A 21816-nucleotide genomic window follows, 5' to 3' on the forward strand; every position below is an offset into this window, starting at 1 on the left:
TGGCAACTTACTGTGAAGAGCAACAACGCTGAAAATGAAAACAAGGGAGAGGACAAGGACAACGACGGGGTCGACCTTGAGGCCGGGAGACTCGTCAGTGTAGAGTCCTATATCGCCAACGCGTTAGCATCCAATCCAACTGATACCGAGCGATCCCAACAAGCTGCCCATCCTCCTCTTCTCTTCGCTTCCTCCCTGGGATAGAGCATTCATAGGGTGAAACGTACTCAGCATGGTGCTGCTGCTGCCGCCGGCACCGGCAGCTCTCGTGCTGTTCGGCCGCGCATTCGCAATCTTCTCCTTCTGGTCGGCGGCGGCACGGCGACGGATGGCGGTGCGAGGGCCGCCGGGGGGGGTAGGGGAAGAAGGGCGCGCGACGCTCGCGCCAGAGGCGGCGGCGCCGGGCGCGTTAACGGGCGAGGAAGGGCGAGGAGAAGACTATCACATGAACCGATTGTCAGCGGTCGTTCTCGTCTTTTTTTCCTTCCAATGCTTCGGATTGCAAGCGCAAGCATCGCCAATGGCAGCGGACCGCAGCTGCGTCAATTGACAAGAGGTCGCGTGCGACGCAAAGCAATTGGCGATCGAAGCTCAAGCTATCCCCAGGGGCAAGGATATTTCACTAACCATTGTAAAGGAGTGTGACGAGAAACGGATCCGAGAATCGCTGCAAGATTACTTCGGAAACTGGTGATATGACCGGAAAGGAGGGCGACGTTGAGGGAAGAATCGAATTTCGGGGGTGTGGTCGGAGGGCGTGATGATGGGAAACTCGAGCTTCTGGACACTTTTGGGTGGTGCACCTGCGCTCAAAAGTGGCAGAGTTGAGGCCACAGTTTTGGAAAGGGGACCACGCCACGGAACCGCGGTGGCCAGTGGGATTTTCCGTCCCGACGTTCCAGAACCCCCAGGTCTCCTAGTCCAGGGGGCGCGGCGAACCTACCTGAATTGGGGTTGTCGGATAGCGCCTCTCCAAAAAAAACTTCTCCACAAGGTCGTCCCCCGCCCCAACGAGATCATTCAGGTTCACTACATGGCAGACATGGTCATCCTGTCATGTAATTGCGCCATATCATCCGGCACATGCTTTTCGACAACGGGTTAGACAGTAACCTTTTTTGAACGATTTCAATTGAATTTGAGGGTACTGTATATCTAGGAAGCAGCCGCTCTTTGCAGCAAACCCCTTCCATCTGATCGCGCCAGCTTATGCAGCACTTTGTGAAATACAACACGCGATGCGAAGCTATCCCACAACTATGCTCTCTCTCGCTTTCTCTCTTCCGCTCGACTGTTGCCGACTATACTGGCAGTGAAATAAAACGTCTGCTTGCAGACTCCGGGGTGGGTGATGGTAGTGTGTACGATTCAAACAAAATAGAGAATGAACAAAGGGAAAATCGATAGCCTGCCACGTAGAGGGCATCCCCTTCCAATTCCAACACATGGACCCATGGTATCCCTAGCCGCCTTTTTTTCGTGATGACTGGTCCTTGGAAGACAGGTATTTTTCGTAGTTGGGTTTCCTCAAGCGCATGTCCGAAGCACTGCTGTCGAGGAAACGCCAGGTAACAGACGAGCGCCAGCTGCTCCCCGTCCGGCCCATCCCAAGCTCCAAAGTACCCTGCATTCCCCCCCCCCCCCCCCCCTTTCCCGATCCCAGGCTCTTTCGATGGACTTGTCATCCTTGCGGTCCTTTGAGTGCGGCCCTAGAGCTTGCTGCGTGAGAGCCGCCGTGAGCTGGGTCGGTGGTCTGGTACCTCCGCCAGTGCTCATTATAAGGTATGATTAGACAGTGATACATCTACACCTGCTGGAAACGAATCATCGCAACCCAAACGCCTTCCGCTATGATGGGACCGCGGTCCTGCAAATTTCTTCGGAGGTGATGAACGAAGAAAAGAAATTGGTATCTCTAGCTTCAAAGTGTAACGTCGAGAACCAGGCTGACGTCCTGGACATCCGACTTTGCAAGGTCTTCTAGAACGGGAATCAAGTCCAGCAGCTCGTTGTCGTGGGCGTCCGAGAACCAACTGCTGATGGGAACGGCGTGCTGGGGGTGGAAGATGTACGAAGTGGGAGAGTTGTCGATGATGATGGTGTCCTTCAGGTCTCTTCCCACCTGGGAAAGATCCTTGACGTAGTTTCCTTGGTGGTTGTAGCAGCTCTCACGGAAGAGCCTGTGGTGAACGACTTTGTGGATGTCGAGCTGATCCAGGAGCGGGTCGCCGTACTATGGACGGTCAGCAATTATCCGGGGAACAGATGGACGCTGGATACCATACCTTGGAGACGGACGCGGTGAAAACCACCACTTCGTAGAGCTCACCCACGCGCTTCATGAATTGATCGACACCAGGTCTTTTAATAACGTACACATTATGATAGTTGCCCTCGATTTCCACGGGGATGGTGAAATCGGCTTGATGAAGGATCTGCAGACCGGTCAGCGATGTTGCACGTGGTAACTCGTGAGGCATTATTCCTCACCTTGAAAGAACTGTGGACCAGTGTCTCATCCAGATCGAGAACAAGGCATTTCCTGCCCTTGAACTCGGGCGCAATGGGGGGCAACAGGAACTTCTGCTCGGGCTCAGAAGCGGTGTCGACGGGTGCCGATGCGTTCGGGGCTGGTCCAGGTGGAGGCGGCGGCAGTTGCTGGCTAGTCGGCGCATCTTCTACCGGGGGCGGGATTTGCTGTCTCTCTTCGGCCTCGGGCGTCGCATCCGGCATCGCCTCGTCTCCCTCTGCGTCCTTCCTGTACATCGTATCCTGCACTGGCGCCTCCTCCGTCTTCTGGCCAGTGGCCGACTCAACCGTGATGGCGGGCGCGGCGGCACTGCTCGTGGCAGCGCCGGTGGCAGCCGTCTGTTTGGAATCTCCAGCATCGCCGCCAACGGTGGTGTCATCGGCCGTGGTCGCGCCGGAGACACGCTTGCCTTTTGCGTCGTTTACGGTCATTGGTAGCTCGGGCTGGGGTTGTTTTTCCTGGATTTGGGGCCTGTTGGATGATGACGGCTGCTGTTGCTCCTGTGGGGTCGGCTGTCGGGACTTGGCAGTCGTGGGCCTCGCAGGCAGCTTGTCGAGCTTGTGGACGGCGTCGTCGCCGTTCTCAATCGCGTTGGCGTTGTCGGGGACTCCGCAGCATCCAAACAGGGCGAACAGTCCGCCCTTCTTCTTCTTCTGCGGGGGGTTCACGGGAGAGTTCGGTTGGGTGTTGCCAGGGGTGTTGGTCGGTTCGGTTTCGATGCCGGATCGGTGGCTTCCGACGCTGCCATTTCGATGCCGCCCTAGAATGCTACCCTTGGACTCCTTGGAGCGTCCGCCGATGCTGTTTCTCGAGTCGCTGACTGTTGCTCCGCTCAGCCCCGTCGACGTGGGAGAGGATTGATTGCGCTGCGAGGAAGACCGGGACGGTACATGCAGCAAGCTCCTACCCTTCTTTGAATTTCCACCCTCCTCTGGCGCCAGAAGCACCTTTTCCTTGGACATGTCTTGGCTTGACTGGCCGTTCTGTCGACTTTCTGGTGTGATCTCGTCGGCTGGGTTGGATGATTGTGGCTTCTCGGACATGATGCTGTCGAACTAGGTCGGGGCCATTAGCGAAGCCGTCCTGGCAAAGCGAATGAACGCAGACATTGAGCGACGATGCCCGCGAGGGGCTGGCACAAGTCCTAGTGGGCACATCTAGGTCATCCATGACACCGCCGTCTCTCGCTCTCATTCCAAGGTCTAAGACAAGGCCGAGGTCGTGTTGGCGGTGCTGTGGGTGCTCGACGCGGACACGGATGGTGCGCGTGCAAAGGAGCCAGCCCAACAGTCGAGCATGCCTCTCCTCCAGCAAGGCAGCATCGCGCAAGCACGGCGTCGATGGACGTTGCATGTGCCGTGCCGAGTGCAATGTGTGTGGGATTTGAAATCAATAAAAAGGGCGTCATCACTCACCTCCTTTCCTCTTGGGTCCGGCGAGCCTTCCCAGAATCCTCAACCCCTAAACTCAGCAGATGTCGGCCGTGAAAGGCCGATTCGCAGTGCTCGTCGCGCGGTCCAGGGTGAAGACAATTGTCGGGAACTGGACGATCGACGCGGTGGACGATGAATGGAATGGGGGGGGGGAGAGAATAAAGGCGACGACGGTCCGGTGAGGTTGACGGTCGAACGCGGAGAATGGAAGATGGTTTGGGCTCTCTAGGTCGCGCAGGAAGCGGCGCCAATGGAATGACTTAGTGGGCGAGGCGAAAGTGGCTGGGCCCTTTTTGGGGGGGATTGGATGGATGGTTACGGCGGCCAATGTCAGTTGGAGTCAAGTAAGTCAAGTCAGTCCCCCAGGTCGGTCGTGCTTGGTGGTGGTGGTGGTCGAATCAGATGGGAAGAAAAGTGGGTATGAAGAGAGCGAGCGGTTGCAGGGAATGGCAACTATAAGTGTCGAGGTGGAAGAAAATTAAGGTTGGCAGCAGCAACAAGTGAATGGTTTGGTTTCCAAAGATATCGAATATTGCTCGAGGATTTGCGACGAGACCACGGCCGAGGCGGGAGACGTCGAAGTCGAGACTTTTGGGGAGCACGCTGATGATGCGTGGAAAGAGAACGGGAGGGAAGAAGAATTGGAGCAACGACGGGCGTGCAAAGAGATTGGAAAATGGGGGGGGGGGGGGAAGGGGAATAGGAAGAGGAGGGGGCCGCGTTAGTTGAAAGAGCAGAGCAAATAAGCAAAGCAATCAAACCAAGGCCAGTGAAAGACAAGGCGCGAGTGACGAAGAGAGCAAGAGAGAAATGGGCGAGAGAGACCCCAGGGGGGAAGAGTTAGGGAAGAAGGGCAGGACGAGGTATCAGAGGCTGAAAGGCCGTGAAAGGCGCAAGCGAGATGATTTGCCTTTCAAAGCAACACTTGGATGGGGAGGGGAGCATTTAGGGGCCAGGGGCTGGTCCGTGTATCCAGACAGGTGCATAGAAACTGGGGTGTTCGCAGCCAGGTCGAGAAACGGGGACAGACAAGAGGAGAGAGAGACCGGGGGAGGGACAGGGCAGAACAGGACAGGACAAGACAGGACAGGACAGGACAGCCAGGCCACAGAGAGAAGACACAGAGCCCAGAGCTGCGCGAGAGAGAGAGAGAGAAAGCATAGACCTGGAAAGGGTGTGTGTGGATTTCCTCGTGAGATTAGCCCGTCCCGTCCTGGTTAAGCAAGAGGCCGGGCTCATGAGATGGGGCGCGATAGGGGGCCGTCGATGACCACAGTCGAAGAGCGGCTATTCGTACCGTCTAACGTTGCGTGGCGAGTAGTGCAAGTAATGCAATTCTGGCCGGAGTAACATTGGCAAGACTGACGTCTTGCCGCAGGTGCAGGCATCGACATTCGATGTGGGGCCATTGCAGCACGGGCCAGGCGGAAGGGAGCGCGCACTGTGCCCGACACCAGACGACTATCGCGCTGCATCAGACGCCATGTCTCATCTCCCATTTCTCAATCTCACGGCCTTGTTCCCGCCAAGCTCATATTAGAGGAAATCTCCATGGTGGGAACACAAGAGAGGTTCCATCCCGGTCCCCATCACACGCTCCGCACAGGAGCTAGACCCCGAATCGGTCCAATTCGTAAAAGTGCGATGGGCGACGACGATACCGACTTGGACTTTAGAGCGATAGGCGGGGACTTCCCTTCCCCCTGGGTTGTGGAAAGCTTCTCAGCTTAGCCAACGGACCGAGTCGAGCTCACGATGAACCGGCAAGCCACGCAGGCATACCGTGGGTTTGATGGTTCCTTGCTTGAAGCGACGAGGCGACGAGACGCGGTAGCCGTTCCTGGGAACATCCAAGCTGTCAAAGGGCTGCGCGCGTGTGTCCCCTAGAATGAGATTGCCTCGTGTCCAAGCTCTTTGTTGAGCTCCTAACTCGGCATCCCGGTTCCGTCATTTCGTTTTCCCTCTGGGTTTTTCTATTCTTCAAGCGGCCCCGCCCTGGGAAACAATTCCAACGACGAGGACAAAACAACAAAAGCGCCCACAACCCGGGCCCGGAGAGAGAGAGAGACATTCTGAGGTCGACTTGTTTGAGTCTGCGTCCGTCCGACCGTCCGACCCGAGTCTGGTGCTTACTGCACTCCACGAAATGAACGAGGACACCCGTCGTCGGATCTTGATGCCCTCCCCGTCCCCAATTCGCTCTCAGGTGCCCTGGTTGGCACGAGAGAGTAAGCCCGCGCGGCGTGAAAGTGGATGCTGTTGCTGCAGCCGCCGCCGCCTCTGCTTGGGAGCTGTCTGGTCCAACTCTGGGCCAAGAACAGGGTAAGCTCAACCGGGCGGTTTCCTATTCAATGCGCGCCAGGTCCCCGTCACCATACCTAGACTCGTCCCGGCCAGCGCGACACCATTTGGCAACCCCAGCCAGGTTACCCTTTTTGTGGCGACAGACTCGGGCGGGTAATAGATGAAGGGCCCCTCTACGTGCCGGGCTAAATGAGTGGTTGAGAGTCGAGGGCAGGGTAGAGGAAGAGCGGCAGCACGTTGCCTGCAGCCACTGCTGGGCGGGTGCTCGCTGCTGCCAGGTGCTTAGCGCATGAGGATATTGGGCGGTTCGAGTTTGCCTCATCCATGTCGCCTGCCGGTCTGATATTCGTAGTGACTCTCTCCCTCTCTTCAGCCCGGGTGCGCACACCAGAGTCAGTGAGCTTGGGCTCCCCCCTGGGGCTTTCTCATAACGCTGCGCACCTAATTCCTGCCAACCCTCGTCAGCCTCTAAATAAATAAAAAAATGAAAATGAAAAATCGAGCAACCACTCGCGGCCCTCGTCCCATGCCCGTCTTGCCAGAATTCCACAACCCCCCAAAAGCCGCAAGGAACAAGAACGTCCTTCCGGTCTCCTCCCAGCCAACCAGCGGATACATGGGACAAGCTCTCACAACCGGTGGAGATGCAGACCACCCTTGGACACATTTCCCATTGCTTCTCATTGGCCATGTTGCCGCCCGGTTGAGTAACGAATCTGGTTGGGCAACGCACTCACACACACTCTCTCTCTCTCTTTCTCTCTCTTACCTTCGCGCTCACACTCCCTCATGCAACGCTCCGTCCCATCCACACATCACATTGCAAGAAACCAAAGGAAGAGAGCCACTCGGGCACACGCACCCGACAGCAGGGGGAGGTCAACCGTCATGCAAAAGGGAAATACCGCCGTATGGAAAGGCCTTCCCGATTCCGCACCCACTGCGACTCTTCTAGGAATCGTCCAGGGTGGTGCCCCCGGACGAATTTCCAAAGCACGTTTCCCGATGTGGATGTCCTGCACCGGCTCCTGTTTCTGTGTCCCGCAAGGGGGGGTTTCCTCTACCACACACGGAGCAGCCTTCTTTTTCTTTTTCGTTCTGTCGCTCGCTGCCTTACAGTGTCTCTTACCTTGCCGCTGTACGGCTCTCTCTCCCCCCTCCCTTTGCACAACGGCTGGGAAAGAGGCAAGACTCGAGAAACGTTGGAAACTCACCCCAGAAAGAAAGAAAAAAGTCAAACGATCCATGGCGCATATGGGCTTTGACGGAATGCAGTCTCGGGCTGCATATCCGGCCGCCGCCGCCGCCGCACACGACATTAGATGACAGACCACCCCCTTCCCCCAAACCCCCTAACAATAAAGGCACGAGTAGGCCTTGTTGCTGCTGGGTGTTCCAGAAAGCTCCCCCAGAAACCCCAACCTTGCACGTTACTGCCACAGCGGCAAGCCCCGAGAAACACTGCCCAACCCAAAGATACGGAGAGGCTCGTGTGGCGCGAGGTTCATGAACATGGTGTTGTGGGGTTGCCGTGCCATGCCGTGCCGTGCGCCCATGCAAATGCTTTTTCCGTGGGGTGAGCCCTGTTTCTGTCTCCCATTTCCTCTCTCTTGCTCCTCTGCTCCCGTGTATTTGCTTATACGATACATGGAATCAATGTGACGGAACGCGACCGTTGATGCTTCAAGATACGTACCTGGGGGACTTTTTTGCTTTTTGTCCTTCTTTGACCAGTGCTCCTCATCCGCACCTAAACTCGGAGAACTTTGATCTCTGGTCTTGCAACACTGCTATTGAAACATACCAAAACGCCGCAACGAGCGGTTTGGGATGGAATGGCCTCGCTTATTCCCAGATGACCCGAGAATCGTGGCCGAAACTCGTGGCCGAGATTCTCCGCAAGCGTCCGGCCCGGCTGTCAACTAGACGCCCCGCCATCCCCGCAGTCCCAGTACGAACGAACGGAGACATGAAGCTGAAGTGTGAGGTTGGGCTCTTCTACTGATAGTACTGTTTATACCGTCTACCGTCCCTTTTCCTCTGCCCCTGCCGTCCGTGAATCTAAAAATGCCAAGCGGTGTAAAAATGCCATGCCCATCACCAGACCACTCCGTCGTGAACTGCCTCTCTACCCACTTCTTTCACCGCCTTCTGTCTCTCACAAAGTACCTGACCTAGTCTACTTTTAACATGGCATACATAAGAGAGCAAGGCTCGAAAGAAGTCGTCTCTCCAGAGACACTTACAAGGGTTGGATCATGTTTGGCGGACCAATATCCTTCACATGTGGCCTGTCCCTCGCACGACAAACTACCTCATAACCGCTGCGCCGTGTCTTTTCCCTCGTTCGATGCCTTCTTGACAAGAATTTGGATGTCGCCCAAGGCGATAGGGTCCTCGGGAAAGGGGTATGATGTGTACTCTTCCTCTTCCATCTTCCGCGTGCGTGCAGAATCAGGATCGGAAATCCATGGGCTACGAGTGATTCCGTCAGCTCTTGTTACGTTGCTAGTATGTGAGCATATCAAGCATACCTGATCCATGTCTCATTGCCGTTGGGGAACCTCATCAGCTCCCACTCCCTGCTGTCCTTATCCACAGGCATCATGGTGTCCCAGATAATTATGGCCGGCCTGGCCAGCTCTGTTACGATCTGCTTGACAGGCACGCTCGGAGCGACGCTGAAGACCAGCGTCGTTTCATCGACTTCGACGAATCCCTGTGGATCATGAAGCACCATGATGTTGCGACTCTGGAGGAACTCAATGGTGGCTTGGGTATATGCTGGGTCCTGCGAATGGCATCGAATCTCCCGGCCGGTTCGCTCCTCCAGTACTCGTGCCATGGTCAGGGCGACCGCGTGCTGGACGTGACTTCGAACCTCGGAGCTTCCGTTACTCGACCCGATCTGCTCGTTCTCATCGTCGGAATCATCTAACAAGTCGCCCAAGCCGAAGCAAATGATTCTGTTTATCGCATTGGGGATAGGTACTGAAAACAGTATGTCCTTGAGCTTTCGGCATTGCGGGCTTGCCTTCCACGCATTCTCGTATTTGTCAAATTCCGCACTCATCTTTCCAAGGGCCATGGCAACCTGGGCTGGAGTCGATTGGACGGGCATCTTTCCGCGTTCTACATTAACAGAGCAAGAAGGTTTAGGCAACTCGTCTGGCTGATCCGACGGGCATGGGATAACAAGACGCTGGATTGGCCTGTAGTCAATGACGAGGGTTTCGCTATTGACCTTACGTTAGCCTTCAAATCGCTTCTCGAGTCCGTCTTCACCCACTCGTTCTGAAAATAGTCCCATTCAATAGGATCCCAGGTCGTTTTCCCGTCCATGCCAGTGATCTGAACAATCCTGGTCTTGTTGGCTATTTGCTCCGCGAGACTGGATAATTGCTTCTTGGTGAAGAGGGGCTGGCCGGCATTGTAGCGTTCTTCGAGTTTCCTCGAGAGCTCAACACACTCTTGTCGCCAAGTGGAGTTCTCCGACTTCTGCATCTGTTCTTTTTGAGTGCCGGCGTTGTTCTTCATGGTTCTGCTAGGCTCTCTGGGTTTGTATGCTGCTGACTTGCTTTCTCCTATGAGCGGTTTTGTGTCTAATGCCTGTGTATGCTGTTCAAACCTAAGATACGGGAAGGTACCGAGTGTATCGTCGTTTGGGTAGATAAACTGTTGTTGATGTATGGCTGACGGTTCCTTTGAGCACAAGATGGCAGTAGTCATGTTAAAAGGGACTTCTGCTTGTTTGGTTGCAAGAAAACCTGTTTGGTCGTCGCAACTGGGCCATAGCCGAACGAATACTTCTTTCCTCACAGCATTCTAGAGGAAGGCTGCGATGAACGTGGCGTTCACTGTCCTTGCCTCTCTGTAGTGACATCTCAAGCATTAAAGGCAAGTCGCATCTCCCGTGCCTACCCCTCTCGCAGAGGTCAATCGCTCGCGGCCATGCTCTTTGAAGACGCAATTGGAGCACACTAGCTCGAACTTTCAGATCGCAACCCACAACGATGGGACAGATTGGTTTGTTGTGCAATGCCCCCTTCGTTATGTCATTTTCAACCATCGGCTTAAATTGAGTTCTAGATCTGAAGTCAGTAGCTCGGAACAGATGAGCGAGACCCTATGAATGTACCAAGAAATAAAGTCTTCTCATTATTTCCAAGAGTAGCTCCAACTTTCGACAGATCATTAAAACTTGGATAGTTGTATCTCTGCCACCGTCACAACAGTGTACATCTGAATGAATACTCTAACATGGTCAATGGGCTCCAACCACACCAGCTCGGAATATCCACCCTTGCTACCTGCCTGTCACCACAATGCCAACAGTTGTCTTGTGATTGCCGTTTGCACTCTTAGTTCTCAGTTGGAACAAGCGCAATCGCTCGCAAAATGAAATGACAGACATCAACACATGCGCAGGAGAATAACAAGGGCACGGTGCATCAAAACGGCCGTTGAAGGTCGGAAGCTATTGATTACCCCGGACCCCTCAAGTTTGGGTCCAAGAGACCATCATGTGACCAACCAGGCTCACCACGCTGAGGTTCCCCCACATTCTGGGGTCGTCGTCTTGCATGTCATTCGCCCGGGACCCCGAGATCCTGGCGGAGTTAGCGTCATTCCCGCCGGAAACAGCCACTCACAAGCCTAGGAGGTTCGGCTCTCAGCGGCTGGGACCCCCTCCCAGTGGGGAGCCCAGAGCGACCGCTTTCCCCAAGTTATCCACCGGTTCGGGTGCTGGCAGTGCCTCGGAACTCCACTGCCCGCCGGCATTCACATGTCGTAATGCAATCACGAGCCAGCGTCCCCCAAAGTGTTCTCTTCTCCAACAACAAACGACTCAGCGTGCCAATGCGACCACGTGCATAGCTGGACTTTCCGAACCGTACACACAAGGCTGGGAGCATCCGTCAGCATCGAAGACACAGAACGTCAATTGCATCGCACTTTGCGCTCCTTCATCCGTCGGCAATAGCGTCGCATATCCCGCAGACTTGAGTTCCCATCCGGTGATGGCTGCGCGTTCGTAGCAGCATCATACCCGCGGCGAGCCTGCGCGACTCGATCCCAACATCACCACTACGTACTGCAACCACTGTCACCGCCGCCGCAATGGCCGAACAATCAACGCTCCGCCAGTCGGCCGCGGAAGAGGCCATCGCCGCCTTCTTCGAGAAGTACACAACCCTCATCCGCACCCGCCTCCGAAACACATCCCGTACAACCCGCCTGCTCGGAACACTCGCCCTCGCCGCATCCATCATTCTCGGTGCCGCGGGAGGCAGACGCTGGTGGAGGCAACGCCGCGAAGAGAAGGAACAGGGCCGCAAGCTCGTCCGCACGAACTCGTGGCTGCACAACAAGGATGGCTCGCGCACGATTTACGTCCCTTACAAGGATGGCACCTCCAAGGTCGTCATCCAGACGACAAAGCCGCTGACATTCGAGGCGCATCGCCGGCTCTTCCTGAACCCGCCCCGGGTATCCGGGCTTGGCGACGGTACCGTACCCGCGGCGCAGACCAAACCGGGGCTGAACTTGGCTTTCCTGCACCAGTTCCTGAGTCTCATGAGCATCATGATTCCGAGATGGTCTAGTAAGGAAGCTGGCTTGCTTTTGAGCCATAGCGTCTTCTTGATGCTTCGCACATATCTCTCCCTTGTCGTCGCCCGACTTGATGGTGAGATTGTGCGCGATCTCGTCGCTGGGCAAGGGAAGGCCTTTCTCTGGGGACTCGTAAAGGTGAGTGATCGCAAGCATTCCGAGTCTATGTTCGTGCTAACGACAACTGTAGTGGTGCGGTCTCGGTGGCTTTGCGTCGTACACCAACGCGATGATCAAGTTCCTTGAGTCCAAGGTGTCTATTGCTTTTAGAACCCGTCTCACTCGCTACATTCACGACCTCTACCTGAACAATAACCTAAACTATTACAAGCTGTCCAACTTGGACGGAGGCGTAGGCCAGGGCGCGGATCAGTTCATCACGCAAGATCTGACACTCTTTTGCGCCGCCGCGGCGAACCTGTACTCCTCGCTTGGCAAGCCTTTCGTCGATCTTTGCGTGTTCAACTACCAGCTCTTCCGGTCTCTCGGCCCGCTGGCTCTCACAGGTCTGCTGAGCAACTACTTCTTGACAGCAAGTATCCTGCGTCGGCTTTCGCCGCCATTCGGCAAGCTCAAGGCGGTTGAGGGTCGCAAGGAGGGCGACTTTAGGAGTCTGCACGCGCGACTCATCGCCAATGCCGAAGAGATTGCCTTCTACGGTGGCGCCGATATGGAGAAGCAGTTCCTTAACAAGGAATTCAAGTCGCTCAAGAATTGGATGGAGGGCATCTACATGCTTAAGATTCGTTACAACATGCTTGAGGATTTCATTCTCAAGTACAGCTGGAGTGCCTACGGCTACCTGCTGTCGTCGCTGCCAGTATTCCTTCCTGCCTGGGGTGGTCTAGGTGGCGCTGCCGAGCTGGCTCAGAACGCCCCCAAGGGTAGCAGAGAGCGCGGCCGTATGAAGGAGTTCATTACCAACAAACGTCTTATGCTCTCGCTGGCAGACGCTGGCGGCAGAATGATGTACTCTATCAAGGACCTGTCCGAGCTTGCTGGTTACACTAGCCGAGTCTACACGCTGATCTCGACGCTCCACAGAGTTCACGCCGATGCGTACTTCCTTCGCGGACAACAAAACGAGCTGTACTCGCTTTCGGATGTTCAGGGGACTATCCAGAAGGGATTCGATGGCGTCAGGTTTGAGAACGTACCTGTTGTTGCACCGTCATTGTGGCCCAACGGCGGCGATGAGCTGATGGAGTCGCTCTCCATGGTTGTCAGGAGAGGAGAGCACCTTCTTGTGAGTTACCCCGACAGGTCGACAAGCATTGCACAAGCTAACATTTTTAGATCTCCGGACCCAACGGTGTGGGAAAGACGGCGATTGCTCGCATTCTTGCGGGACTGTGGCCAGTCTACCGGGGCCTTGTCAGTCGGCCTAAGGATATTGGCCAAGATGGCATCATGTTCTTGCCGCAAAGACCATACCTCAGCATCGGCACACTCCGCGACCAGGTCATCTACCCCGACGGCCATCATGACATGCGCGAGAAGAGGAAGTCCGAAGACGACCTGAAGCGAATCTTGGAGGACGCTCGTCTCGGCTACCTTCCCGACCGTGAAGGCGGCTGGGATACCCGTAAGGAATGGAAGGACGTTCTCAGTGGCGGCGAGAAGCAGCGCATGGGCTTCGCTCGTGTTCTATACCACGAGCCTCAGTTCGCAATCCTCGATGAAGGAACAAGCGCCGTATCCCAGGACGTTGAGGGCCTACTCTACGAGGTGTGCAAGGAGAAGGGCATTAGTAAGTCTAATAGTTGCTCACAGCATTGCGATTATACTAACAGTAAGCAGCCCTAATCACCATCTCAACACGCGCCTCGCTCAAGAAGTATCACACTTACAACCTCATCCTCGGAGGAGGAGAGCGCGGCGATGAGTGGGAATTTGAGAGAATCGGAACGGAACGGGAGAAGATGCAAGTCGAGAAGGAGCTCCAAGATCTCCGAGAACGCCTCGAGCAGGTAGAGACCTGGAAGTCCAGACGCCAGGAGATCGAGGAAGAGCTCTCGCGCGTGTGGGTGGCTGGGGGTGACGACTTGGATCCCCCGTCATATGCCGCGAGTGAGAGCGACTCGGCGAAGAGCAAGGGCAAGGAGACGGCATCGCTGCAAGAGGTGCAGGGTGATGCTTAAGGGGGGGGATCTCAATAGGTCCGCATCTGTACGACTATCATATACATCTATCTGGCTATCCGGGAAGGAGGATGATTTGCATCGTGTTTAACGAAAGAAAGAGCCATGTGTCAGCAACCTGTTTCATAGAGTTCCGCGATATCAATGGCTTCTGCACTAAATTCATTTCCACACATGCAGGCTTCCTGCTCCTCCTGCCACGATGCAATCTGCACAACTGCACGCTCGTGTTGATCGCCATTTCAGCTTCTTGGTCTTTGAACCTCGCCATCAGCCCCCACGACTTTCCGCTTTACCGATCGGACTTTGAGACGAACGTTCCGCTGTCAACGGACCATGCCTTCTGCATTACCCCTGAACCGAAGCCGCGCAGGCCTGGCCGCCGAAATGGCACCATCCGTACCCCGTCTCTCAATTCTTTTGATAGATTCGTGCCGTCGGAAAATTCGGCTTTTGCAGGTCGACTGTCCCCCCCACCGAGCCAGGACTCGGAGGCTTTCACCCCACTAAGCGGTTCCTTGAGAGATCCCTTGTCATTCCCATCTAGAAGCGGTTAGAAATGTCTTACTATGAATCCATCGCCCAATGACGGCCTTGGCCAGGCCGACGCTATCGCCTAGACTATTTGCTGGGCCGCCACAGATCCGACTTTCCAGACGGGTCCCCGATATCGACATATTTTTGCCTTTTTCTCGTTTATTGCCTCGCTTTACGATCATCCCACTGACTGGCTTCTGTGTGCTGGTCTGCATCTGTCTGCCCATTTCGCCCACTCGATGCTAGGGCCAGGCCGTTTGATGACAGCTCGATCTGTTCCGCCCAGCCTTCGTCGCTAGCAACCGCCAACATATTCCATTTCGAGATGCCCTGTTACATCGCGCCCGCATCACCCCTGCTCGGGATGAAGCTCTTCCCGTAGTCGATCCTGGAACGGAACCTCCTTATCGTTCGTGCTGTGCAGCTGGTGTGCAGAATGCTCCAGCTTGGTTGCCTGGCGAGTGCCAGGACTCAGCTGAAGAGACACCACATGGAATTGCCACGCATCGTGCGTCCCACATGTCCAGCAACATGCAGCCGTCGGACTCGCCATGCGAAGGCCAGACAGGAGGACCCCTCTCTGGGAGAAGCCTAGACGAAGTGGTTCATCGTCCGCGGCCACAGTGGCTTCCGCTGCGTTGAAGGCCTCTCTCATCAGGGTCTGACTAGAGCAAGCTTCCTCGAGGCACAAAACCTCAAACGTAGTTTCTCTTTGCTGCCGTCCCACCCTCTCCACGCTAGTCTTTGTCTTCAAAAAACCGGTTGAACGTGGTCAACCATCACCCCGTAAACCGTCTGGCGTCCTTTGTTCATCAACGTTGGTAGACTCATCACCCGAGGGAAAACAAACAACGGTCTCCGCTGCGCAGTGTGTTCAGCTCCCGCCCACCTGGGCTTTTTCAAGATATTATATGGAGCTTGTTGTCTGAGATTTGTTCAAGGTCCCCGATGGTTCTAGACCTCGTCATTCTTGCGAACCCAGGCATTCGGTCCAACCAGCCGCATCCGTCTTGATGTCTACGAGCCCACTACGTCGACCTCGATAGACAAGAGTGCGTGTGTTTTTACTCGGCCCTATTCATCGCAACTCAAACCGCTTACGCCCGCCGTGTACACTTGGGCCTGGAAGCCATTTATACCCCGTAACGGCGAAGCAGAGACGGAAGGATCAGCAGTGCAGAATCTCTTTGGACCTACTTCTCGGCCAGTGTGGACAACATCCGTAGCAAGCGAGGCCGCAGACTTTCACCCGTATATCAACCTCACTGGACTGTCGCCCATACGGACTATTCACTACTTCGCCATATTCGGATTCTGACACGATGCACAAGTCCCCCGCCTTTGCCCGTACCGCCAGGACGACGGTTGGCCGCATGCCCGTCATCGCAGAAGATGACTCTCTCCCATCCGCCACGCCCTCACCGGCACCGGCCTTCCCCCCTTCGCCGCCATGCCGAAGCACAAAACCGAAACCCTACGGCCGCTCACCCACAGCACGACCTATCTATCCGAACCCGTCCTACCCTCCTCCCGCCTACTCCCGCAGCCCGTCTCGGGAGAGTACCAGGAGCACCGTCAGCACACGTAGCCTCCTTAGTATCCATAGTAACGGCAGTCTCCCAAACTCGGGTACCTCGACTCCCAGGAGCTCCTACAGGGAGAAGGCTGGCCTTCTACCCACCGCGACACCCACGGGTCCAACCACACCAGAAGAAAACAGAAGGGGTTCGGTGTGGATGGCCCGCCGGAGGGGCTGGTACCGTCTGGTCATCTTCGCCGTCCTCGCCATCGGCCTCGCTGGAGGCTTATCGATCGGTCTCACAATCGGCATGCGCAAGTCGTAAGTCTCACCTCTTGGCTTGGTCTCGCTTACACGACTAACATCACCTCAGACAACCCACAGCGCCCGCTGACGCCTCAAACTTTACAAACCTCTTCCCCGCGGGCTCCTTCGCCTTCAACACGGCCCTCCTGGAGGCCAACACGGGCTGCACCTCCGACTCCTCGACTTGGCAGTGCTTTCCCTACCAAACCTATTCGCAGTCCCCCAACGCCTCCACCGCGACTTTCTTCTGGACAATTAGCCAGCGGAACTCGTACACCTACCAGATCTCGTCGTCGTCGAACCCCTTTTCCCCGCAGTTCGCAAACGAGACAATGACCCTGCTCGAGGGCAACTCGTACAACGAACGCCTCGTCTTCAACTTCACTCTCCCCAAGACTGTGGTCCCTTCCGACGCCATCACGCAAGACGGCCGTGCGGCGACGTGTACGTTCCAGGACACGGCGTTCCGCGCGACGTTGTGGACGAGGCGGAACGCCACAACGACAGTTCCACAGTCAGGGAGCACGAGGACGACGATGACGGCAAACGCTGACAGCAGCATCAAGTGGGGGGTGTGGCCCGGCCAGGTGGAATTTGTACAGGTCAAGAGCGGAGGGCCGGAGTGCAAGGACTCTGCGGGGAACGCGGTCAAGGTCGCGGCCGGGAATAAGCAGTGCAACTGCCTGTATGCCAACTTTGACTTTGAAGTACAGGAGAAGCGGAAGAGATGGCAGGCGTGAGGGAGAAGGAAATGACATATTGGAATAGGTTCACATGGCGTTGGGCTTCGAGACCTCGCGTACGAGCGAAGAGTTTGGGCGACCAGGAGTTGCAAAGGACATGGATATTGTATTGGCATCACATACTACACCTGCAAGAGAGATACCCTACATTACGAGAAATACTTGAAAGAGCCACTACTAATTTGCATTGTTGGTCTAATGAAGAGATTCTTGTTACAGTTAGCAAAGAAACGAAGCGAGCAAAGACGTGGTGAAGAGGTTCACCTCTGGGCAACAATGTTCAAGTTTATGTTGTCAAGGTCATCGCACTTTCAGACCGACCCTCACGGCCTCTGCTACTACACAGAGAATCTAGGTACCTCGTCAGAGCTAAGAGGACTCTGAAAACTGCACGACATTTTCCTCTCTGTGATGTCGATCTCGTCCAGATACGTCGTTCTCTTCTCTTGAGCGGCATACCGGGGGACTGAAGTTGTTGCCATGCTCGCTTATTTGGTATATTGACATATCGACTCTTGGCAAGCCTCATATCACAGCGAATGGCGTTACTCGCTTCGCTGTTGCGCGGGGGTGTCTCAATCCTCTGCGTGTTACCTGTGGAACATGCATTGGGCAGCGGATGGCCAAGCCGGAAGCTAAGAGCTTGACAGCCCATTCGAGACCGACAACCTTGTCTAATTCTCCCCATTGCGTCTGGTTCAGGCATGGCATAATCCAAAAGCCGTTGCTCGCTCCGCAGCTTTGCGAAGAGCATCTTCCCGGAAAAGGCACGTGAGCCGTCTCTGTTCGGCAGTCGAGTTATCTATATATTCGTATTGTCAGGCTCACTCAAAGTTGATTCTTCAAGGGGAATGTGTTGAAAACTCTCCAGCCGATTTCAGTAACAACCTAGCCCCCTGGGGCTTTCACAGACCATATGGCTATTCCCATGAAAGTCATAACATATCTTCATGTCAAAGAACCCTCTTTAACGCCATCTAGCCAGTGTACCATAGACCATTGGGAACGCCGATTCTTATTTGCACTCTACTAACTGTCTCAAATCCTCAACCGAGGTCATAACGTCGTGAAACGGACGCGGAACCAGCCGACATCGCTCGTCGTCATATTCCATGCATCATACAGCCATCCTCAACGGCCCTTGGCCGGTGCTACAAACACCGCCGCCGCCGTGCCTGGCTACCAACGCGGCCAAGGCCTACCTCCAGGTTGTGCTTGGTGTTGAGGCGCTTCGCCTGGCTGCTGTTGCTGTTCGAGGATCGACTGCTGCTGCGGGAGAACTTGCTGCGGTGGGGCCTGCTGAAAAGGCGGGTTGAAAAGGGGCATGTACTGGGCCGGCTGGTATCGAATTTGCTGCATCGGCGGCTGGAATGGATTCTCCCCGAACTGAGCATGAATATTGAAGTACCCGCCCGGCTGGAACCTCGCCGCATTCACGTTCTGCTGCGGCTGCTGACCCCCAAAGTTGAACATGTCCGGCTGTGCACCGAACGCCGGAATCCCTTGCCACTGATCTGGAATTTGCGGGACCTGCGGGATCTGCGGCACTTGGAAGACCCTGGGATCAACTCCGGGGACGTCGTTCAAAACGCTCTCGCCATGGTTGACACCCGGCGCGGGTCGCAATGCGAGTCCGCCGTGTTGGGCGTTGAGAGGCTGGTTGAGCAGGTTGATTACATGCCTGGGCGCCTGGAAAGCGCCGTGGATCCCGGGCTCGGCTTCGGTCCTCCGGCGCGGCGCGTGACGCCGGGCGTCCTCATCATCGGTATCTCCATCGTCACCGGAAGCCCTCCTCTTACGGCCATCCTCTCCAGGGGTCCGAGGCGAGGAGAAGAATTCCTGGGCCCAGTAGGCGACGGCCTCTTCGGGCTCGAGGTCGTTGGCGCCGAGCCGGTCCTCGATGGTGTGCATGAGTAAGCCGAGGGAGGGACGATGAACGGGGTCCTCTGCCATGCAGCGCTGTACGAGGGCTTTGAGCTGGTGTTCGACGCTGTTGAACCGCGCGTTTTGGAGGGCGCCTCCCCAGGTGACGATTTCCCGGCCGTCAGAGAGTCTGCAGTTCGTCGCTGTGAGCGGTTTGAAAGCGCAGAGAGTAATGGCGCACCATATCTATAACCATGGTCAGTTTTGAACATAAAAGATCAGAAAAGGTGAGGCACTCACAATGACACCAACCTGGAAGACATTGGAGTGCATTCCGTAGTTACCTGCAACCGGAGGCTTGGTTCCGTCTACAGCCACGAAAGGATTAGGGGCATTGTCGTCAGCCAAGTAGGTTTGCAAGTCTAAATAGTCCCACTGCCTAGTGAATTGTTCCTGCAAAATTTCAGCCGCTGTAATAGTGATTGAGTGACACTATCCTTTCTGTGTACTTACAGGGGTGAAGTAGTTGCCCTTCCCGGTGAAGCGACACTTCCAGAAGAGCTCCTTGCTGTAGAAAAATGTTGTTAGTTAACTTGGCAATCTGATAAGGACGGCCAAGTGGGAACTTACTCAAAGTACGCTGGGTTAGTAGCATACTCGCTGAAGAACTGAATGGATCCGAAATCGGCAATCTGGGCCGGTTAGCTGAAATAATTCTTTTAGGCGAGAGATGGCAACCTGCATACCTTGAATATGGGCATGTTGCCATTTTCCATGCTGCTGCATGCTAGAACTGTTGTACAAATCAGCCTTCTGCGGCGTAGTCTAAGAACATTCTACGATTAAACTTACCATTGCTCGGCTCAAGATCGAAGTGAGTGGTCCACTGGGGCTCGTAATGCTCGCTCATGGGGTAGTCGTCGGGGAGGTGCTCGTCGATGGGATCATTGGGGTCCCATTCCGGACGATTGAGTCCACCGAAGACTTCCTTTGGGGGATGGCCCATACCAATGAGCCCCTGCACAACTGTAGGATGGCGGAATTAGCAAGACAAGAAAGTTGAAAAGGGGAATAACACCATCTTAGTGGTGGCATTCCAAGGATGATTCGGTGACGTACGACTTCGAAAAAGCATCCAAATTGCTCTGATGGGCCAGCGAGTACCGCTACGGCTGGCCTTGCTGAGCCACATGTTCAGATCGCCTTGAGCCGCATGCTCGACGAAAACGAAGTTACGGACGGGCTGATGCGCGAAGTCATCAAGTCTCCACTGCTGGTCCCGTTCTTCGTTACCGGGTTCTGGTCCCGGTTGCCGGCCTGCTTGACCTGCTAAATACAGGACGTGATCTCTCGACCTTTCCGACTTGACCAGTTTTGTGATGTCCAAGATTTGCAATATGTGCTTTGCGCCTTGGAATTTCTGTGGTCGTTAGAAAATGGTATCTGAGCTTCAAGCCAACACGGGGATACTCACCGTCAGGGCCTTTTCCTCCCTTGCAAGCGTTCCGTGGGCATGATGCCTGTACTTCTCCAGCTTCAATACACAAGGCATGGCATCTCCCCTCTCGTTCAGGTAATGCACAAGGGCGACGATCCCGAAGCGACCTGCCCCAAGTATCTTCTTTACCAAGACACCGTAGCCTTTGTGATCGTCCTGCCCCCATTGGCCATAGTTTGCTATGGCACCATCAATATCTGCCGTGCTAAACTGCTGCGGCGCATACGGCTGCGACAGTCCCAGGGGTTCTGTGTCGAACACGACACGTCCATAACGTCTTTCGGTCAATGTACCGTCGTCTTTGTGTTTGTTGTGTTTCATTCCTCTCACTCTGGCCATCTTGTCTGTACTCTCATTCCTCAGTCGTTGCCTATACGTTTGCAGGCTTTCTCCTGGGCCCTGGCACGGACAGTCCGGCTGGTGAGGGCCATTTCGATGTTGCCGTTGTTGCTGGAAGGCGGCCTGTGACATGCTGAAGTGTACTCCCACCGCAGCTCGGTGTGCCGGCTAGCTCTTGATATTTTCCCCTCTTAATTTTCGCGATACTGATGAAGATGTGAACAGTTGAACTGTGCTAAAAGTTGAGCGTAGTTGTTGTTATTGTGCTGTCTCGAATACCGATCTAGAAGATTTACAGTTCTAGGGAAACCATAGATGGAAACCAAGCGTATTTGTGCAGACCACTAACAGGTCTTGATTCCCGAGGCATAAAGGACATTCGAACGCTGCAAGAAACGAAAGTAGTGAAATCGTCTATTTTGAGGATAACATTGGAAACAAAGTACAACAACTTGTTGAGAAGCAATGCCTTTGAAAGCTCGCGGGCACAGAACAGTTTCTCCATTGTCACATTGTCACTTGGTATGGCAGGGCTCAAAACCGCGTACTTCATTTTTCCCCCTCGATGCCGTCTTGACAAAGAGGGCCCATTGAATCGAGTAAGGTCACTTTTCTTGTTGTCGGAGGTCTCCCCGAGCCGGGAGTCGAACAAGACCACGAGTAGTCGATCGAGGCCATGCCGTACAAAGAGTCAATTTTCTCAATTGTTCCGGTTACAAAGCCTGGACAGCAACCGTTGATCAATCTGCAATTCAAAAGAAGGCGGTGTTGGAGGCTGCTGTTGGAAGAAACACCAAGTGCCGCTTGGTGGGGGCAAAGAATTGGGCAGATTCAACGGGTGAAGCGGTGCGGAGTGAAGTGTCTGGTTCCACCCGGGTGAAGTGCAAAGGGGGTCCAGGTTGGTAGTGACCGCACGCGCCCGTCCACGTGGGGTGAGTCGCACTGGCAAATGCGCCGACGAGACGTCAATGGGAGGCGATGAGGGTGTGC

General features: G+C 55.1%; 5 protein-coding genes across 5 annotated transcripts; 2 read left to right on the plus strand and 3 right to left on the minus strand.

Moving 5' to 3' along the window:
• Positions 1-1921: 1921 nt before the first annotated feature.
• ColSpa_02002 (putative phosphatase) lies at positions 1922-3573 on the minus strand (the record flags this gene model as incomplete). Its single annotated transcript, XM_049268214.1, has 3 exons — positions 1922-2233; positions 2286-2435; positions 2491-3573. 3 exons carry the CDS (start codon positions 3571-3573, stop codon positions 1922-1924), a joined length of 1545 nt encoding a protein of 514 aa, XP_049124171.1.
• Positions 3574-8582: 5009 nt separating this feature from the next.
• Positions 8583-9804, minus strand: ColSpa_02003 (uncharacterized protein; the record flags this gene model as incomplete). The annotated part of the gene is made up of 3 exons (XM_049268215.1): positions 8583-8742; positions 8802-9469; positions 9517-9804. 3 exons carry the CDS (start codon positions 9802-9804, stop codon positions 8583-8585), a joined length of 1116 nt encoding a protein of 371 aa, XP_049124172.1.
• Positions 9805-11388: 1584 nt separating this feature from the next.
• Positions 11389-14021, plus strand: ColSpa_02004 (peroxisomal long-chain fatty acid import protein 2; the record flags this gene model as incomplete). The annotated part of the gene is made up of 4 exons (XM_049268216.1): positions 11389-12018; positions 12071-13126; positions 13177-13630; positions 13681-14021. The coding sequence occupies 4 exons, from the start codon at positions 11389-11391 to the stop codon at positions 14019-14021; spliced, it is 2481 nt and encodes an 826-aa protein (XP_049124173.1).
• A 1859-nt stretch (positions 14022-15880) lies between these two features.
• ColSpa_02005 (uncharacterized protein) lies at positions 15881-17123 on the plus strand (the record flags this gene model as incomplete). The annotated part of the gene is made up of 2 exons (XM_049268217.1): positions 15881-16398; positions 16451-17123. The coding sequence occupies 2 exons, from the start codon at positions 15881-15883 to the stop codon at positions 17121-17123; spliced, it is 1191 nt and encodes a 396-aa protein (XP_049124174.1).
• A 1182-nt stretch (positions 17124-18305) lies between these two features.
• ColSpa_02006 (uncharacterized protein) lies at positions 18306-20826 on the minus strand (the record flags this gene model as incomplete). The annotated part of the gene is made up of 8 exons (XM_049268218.1): positions 18306-19235; positions 19290-19442; positions 19503-19557; positions 19620-19681; positions 19736-19776; positions 19842-20015; positions 20109-20409; positions 20464-20826. The coding sequence occupies 8 exons, from the start codon at positions 20824-20826 to the stop codon at positions 18306-18308; spliced, it is 2079 nt and encodes a 692-aa protein (XP_049124175.1).
• Positions 20827-21816: the final 990 nt, after the last annotated feature.

Source organism: Colletotrichum spaethianum (assembly GCF_022836535.1).
Source record: "Colletotrichum spaethianum MAFF 239500 DNA, contig03, whole genome shotgun sequence".
NCBI lineage: Eukaryota > Fungi > Ascomycota > Sordariomycetes > Glomerellales > Glomerellaceae > Colletotrichum > Colletotrichum spaethianum.